Source organism: Hydra vulgaris, chromosome 05 (genome assembly GCF_038396675.1).
Source record: "Hydra vulgaris chromosome 05, alternate assembly HydraT2T_AEP".
NCBI classification, from domain to species: Eukaryota; Metazoa; Cnidaria; class Hydrozoa; order Anthoathecata; family Hydridae; genus Hydra; species Hydra vulgaris.
In genome coordinates, this window is record NC_088924.1 from 6,179,675 (window position 1) to 6,185,000 (window position 5,326).

The 5,326-nt window shown below is 28.8% G+C and overlaps 1 protein-coding gene across 2 annotated transcripts in view; it reads right to left on the reverse strand.

The window, feature by feature from the left end:
• Positions 1-3,334: 3,334 nt before the first annotated feature.
• The window catches only part of LOC136071814 (insulin-degrading enzyme-like), a 74,399-nt gene continuing 72,407 nt past the window's right edge, over positions 3,335-5,326 (reverse strand). For both annotated transcript variants that reach the window (XM_065797219.1, XM_065797220.1), the window contains exons 29-30: positions 4,189-4,281; positions 3,335-3,532 (exon numbers count right to left, since the gene is read on the reverse strand). In XM_065797219.1, coding sequence (XP_065653291.1) covers positions 3,410-3,532; positions 4,189-4,281 — 216 coding nt within the window. In that variant the 3' untranslated portion in view covers positions 3,335-3,409. The remainder of the gene's footprint in view (positions 3,533-4,188; positions 4,282-5,326) is intronic.

Genomic DNA, 5,326 nt, shown 5'->3' on the forward strand with positions numbered 1-5,326 from the left:
GGCATAACAATTTTAATCCAAAGGTGATGCGCTTGATAGGTAATGCAAAATTGATTATAGTTTGTTAGACAAAAAGGTTTATTTAAAAAGTTATTATTTCTCAAAATATATTTACCGATTGGTTTAAAAAAGAAAAGATCTTTGAAGTTAGCTAGGTATAAGTTATTTATCCACATATACACAAAACATAAAATATTAAATACATTTAACTCTCATTTCAATAAAATAATGCTTCGAATGAGAGAAGCGATTTGCAAAATTGATTATACGGACTGAGCGTTTCTGATGGACATAAAGACGTTGCAACTTACTTGTTTCTGTATTTTCCAAGCAATATTGGCTTAATTTAAATAACTTTGTATAAACGAGTCATAAAGTTGGTTTAAGACGTTCTTATTGAGATAGATTCGTGATTTATATAGCATCTCCATGTTTTAAAAAATCACCTAAAAGTTTTGTAACAAAATCTCTTTTTATTTCCTTTTGATCGATAAAGACTTGAGGTATTTTTGATGGAAGAAATCGCTTTTTTGTAATCGAATAAAATAAAACCCATTTTGTTTTATTAGTATTCAAGGTTAACTTATTACACTTGAACCGATTAAATATATGACTGAGTTCTTCGTTTACTATTTTAAAAAGTTGAGCGATATCATAGTTTGAAAGGAATAAGTTTGTATCATCTGCATACATAATGCTAGTTAGTTTTGAAGCTTTATTTAAGTCATTTTTATAAATTAAAAATAGGAGAGATCTAAGAATTGAACTTTGTGGGACTCCACAGGTTATATTAAGAAAAGTGGGTTGATAATCATTGTTAAATGGTACAAATTGTTTTCGGTTAGATAGATAACTTTTAAACCATTTTAAAATTTTATTTTTTATTTCGTAGTATTTGAGTTTATAAATCAAAATATGGTGATTGACCATATCGAAAGCTTTTAATAGGTCAATAAAAATTCCTAGTGTATATTGTGATTTTTCAAATGATTTTGAGATTTTCGTACAAATTGGATAATTGCATGTTCAGTTGAGTTATCTTTCTTGAAACCAAATTGGTTGATGTAAAGTAGATTATTATAATGAAAAATATTTGTATATTCTGTTGAACATAATGTGGAGAGAACATAGATAGGGCAATAATTACTGATTTCAGATTTGTCCCCTTCTTTAAAAGTAGGAATAATTTTTGCAATTTTTAATTGTTCTGGGAATACTCCTTGATGAATAGAAACCCTAAACATTTTAAAAAGAACAACTTTAAGTTGTTCATTTTGAATGTTATGCTGTTGTTAAGGTGGCTCACCATTAAAAACATTCTCAAATTTCATTTTTTTAATTGAATAAGGTATTAGAGTATATCATGAGTAAATAGAGTGAAAAAAGATTTTTTTTCATCAATTTCTGCTAAAAAATACAAAATTATGTTAATAAAGGTTGTAAATTGAGTCATTTTAAATCTAGTTTTGAAAAGTGATAACTCAAAAACCACTCGAAACTAGAGACTCATACTTAGTAAAACGTTTTATATCCATTAAACGAAGGCATCAGCGTAGCAAAAGTTTATGCCTCCCAGGATGGAATCTGATTTGCAACTATAAAAGAACAACATTTTTTTTCAAAAAGCTTATTTAGAACTAGTTTGTTTATAACTTGATTTTGAATCGAAAATTTTTTTTGCTGCAACATTTTAATGGTTTATCTTTCTTGTTTTTCTGCTAGCAAAGTCATCAACGAGATTTTTGAAGTCATTTTTACATTTTTTTAGTTAGTTTATAACTCAGTTTCTGTTCAATGGATAAAATGGCAAAGTTTTTTATACACAGAGTACTCATTGTAGATACAGGGTAAATTTTTATCAAGTTTAGTTTAAAAAAACTTTTCTCACAACTAGCCACACTTAGAGCGTAAGAAAAACTTGCAGCAATATAACTATATTAGGAACTAAGTTTTTAAGACTGTAATTTGTAAATTTTCAAGACTGCAATTCGTAGCCGTGGTGAAGTAGTTAGAGCTCTGGATTTAGAACTAAAGGTTCGTGTTTCGAAGTCTGAAGGTTCATGTTTCGAAGTCAGCATTGGTTATATATACATTATTAGTGAGGAAAGAGGCATGAACTTTATGGTTAAATGCAGTTTAACCAAATAGGCTAAATTTTATTTAACCAAGCGCCTAAAAAATTAATAAAGAATAATTCAAAATGAACCACAAAAGTTCAAGTTGATTCCCATCTATTCACGTTTTTGTTTTTTCTTATGATGCAGCAACAGAAACATTTTTTTCATTATGCTCCGTATGACTTGTTGAGCTTGAAGAAGACCTTAATATTAATAACGTGTTCGGTTCTTAAGATTATTTAGCCTCAAAACTAGTACTGTCAGTTTTGGGTTTAAAGTATTTCAATTGTGCACCATCATTCTTTTTTAACTCCTCTCGAGAGAACACACATTCTTTTTTGAGTTTTCTTCCGCTTTCTGTATGCAGTACCACTTTCGTTCAAGCGCTTCATAACTTTTTTATTCGTTTAAGTGCTTCATTTCGTTCAAGTAAACAATTTAAAGAAATGCAAGTACAACTAAAACATAAAAGAAGTTTATTTCGGAATTTTTTCACTGAGATACTGTTTTTTTTTTACCTTTTTTAAAAAGCTTTTATCGTAAATTCATTTCTTATGTTTTATTCTATTTCTTTACTTGTTTTTTTTACCTTTTGCTTGAATTTTCATTTAAAAAAAAGGCAATGCGTTAAGTTGATCAACTTTGACATTTTGTTTTTAAAAGCAGATAGCTAGTTTCTTTAATACGGAATAATATCTTCAATTTATATTTTTAATTAAAAATATAGATTGAAGATATCATTTTGCATAGTTAATAGCTTATAAAAAAAATGTCTATTATTGTGTTATGGTATTCCGTTAGGGACACGAAACAGATAAGTTTTAAAACTAAAAAAAAAAATTTACCCTTGTTACGCTAAGGGTAAAAAAAAAAAAAAAAAAAATTTACTTTTAGCGTAGCAACTTTATTTTTAAGCAGCCGTTGCGTAGCGCCTTTGTCTCAGAAACATAGGATCAGTGGTTCAAACCCCGCTTCTGGGCAAGTTTAGCAACGTCGGTTAGGAAGGAGGCGTGAACTTCCAATTACATGCTCATCCGCGGTACTTTTCTTTTTAATTATTACTAAAGAAGCTCGCATCATCATGACAACATTAATTAACAATGCCGATTTTATTCTAATGGCACTTTGACAACTAGAGCAAGTTTCGAACTCTGGGTTAAAGGGTCTGGGGCTTTATTCTTATCACTCCGTTATTTTAAAGTAAAAACTGCAACAAATGTTTACAATTTATTAAAACTGCTAAAAAAAATAACAAGTTTTTATAAAATATTTATAGTAAATACAAATATAAGTTACAACTTTGATTTTGCTGATGTCCCCAACAGTTTAATTTCGTTGTTATAAGGACGTACTAAAGGATAAAGACCCAGCCCTGACTTGAAACGCAATACGTCATCAACGATCATCCAATCTTTCTATAATTAAAAATGTTTCTGCAATTAATGAAATGTTCAATGTAAATGTTCAAAGCTGTAAAACAAACCTAAAATACCGCTCTTAAATGTATTAAAATTGAAAAATATGGCAAGTATATTTGAGATGGAATATTTCACACGAAACAGAATATCCCCGAGTAGCAAACAATAAAGGGGCAATATTGTTTACACTGTGTAAACTATATAAACAATATTGCGTTAGTACTGTTTGCTACTCGAGTTAAAATCACATTTACCTTTAGCGCGCTTGTATATGGGGAAACAAAGTAATAATTTTTTTTTAAGAAAGCTTGGGTGACAACTAGCGAGAAGAAAAGGCTGAATAGCGTACTTGCAACTTTATAGTAAAAATAACTGCAACTCGCACAAAGCTAACTTAAGAACCACCTGAACATCCACAAAGAATTTAAATGCACTTTTAGGTAAAAAAAAGAAAAAAAAAAAAGACTTCTACTATTGATCAAGATTCTAATAAATAAAATTCGGGTATTTTGGCTCAACTATCGATGAAACATTATCATTAGATAATTTTGTAACTTTTAGAATAAATATTACTAAGAGTTGCGCTTACTTTTAAAAATTTAAACCTTTTTAACAACAACAACAAAAAAACATCGATCGCACAAAAAACTCACCTTTTCAGTGTCCTCTAAAAGGCTTTGTGCATCTTTTCCAAGTATCGCAATTGTTAGTGATTTTCGAGCATTTGAACTTGGACATATGTATTTCTAAATAAAATTGTCGAAAACTTTTTCAAAAAATAATAAATCTTTTCTTTTATTGACCTTACTTGAATGATGGACTGTTATTCCACCTTTATCTACATAGCAGATTTTAAAAGGCAAAGAATATACTACCCCAAAAAGCAAAACGTTAAAAAGCAATCGTTAAAAAGCGTTTCCTTTTTCTCATTTTATTTTAAACTAGTGGCCAAAGGTCGCAAAAAAAAAACACACAAAAAAAAACAACCAACGTGTATGCATATATCAGACACATTTTAAAGTAGGTTTTTTCATACATCTTGTTATGATTTTGATTAACAAATGTTTAATAAAAATTAAAAATTAATACTAAGTTTTTAATCTAAAAACGAAATGTATTTATATAGAGTATTTTTCCTTTATTAGTTTTAAAATAAAGTTTCTTTTGTCAGTCTACTATTTCTGATTTTCCCAATTCAAGGCGATTTGACTTGGCAAAGTCTTTTGCAAAGTTCTTATCGAATTTTTTTAAGGCAACTATTTATCCTAAAACAAAGATGTTTCAGATTTTTAATTTGCCTGTCATTTGCATAGATCATTCCTTTAAAAACACTCACAAAAACCCTCAATTAAGACATGTTTTAGCATAGGTCAATATAAAATAAGTATTGACCACCATTATGGTCTTTAATAAAAGGTACTAGTCGTTTTCAACAACATTAACAATGAGATTTACAATTAGACTTTTACAGCATAGGCAGATTCAAGTGATGAGCTAATAGTATGCTAAAGTTGCTTTTGTTTATCATGCTCAACATTTTCTTACCCCATTCCTCTATAAATTTCTTTTTAGTTCTTGTTCTTCTTTTTTAGTTCTTTGTTCTTCTTTTTTAGTTCTTCTAATAATCTTCTTCTCTATACAAGGACATTATTACAAAAACCTATTTTCACATTAACACAAGTATCTGGAAATGCCTTAGCCTCTCATTGTTATAAGATTGCATCTCTTCCTATTACAATATTTGGTGCGCAAGAAAGCCTCCATCAGCAAGTATTACAATATTTGTATTTT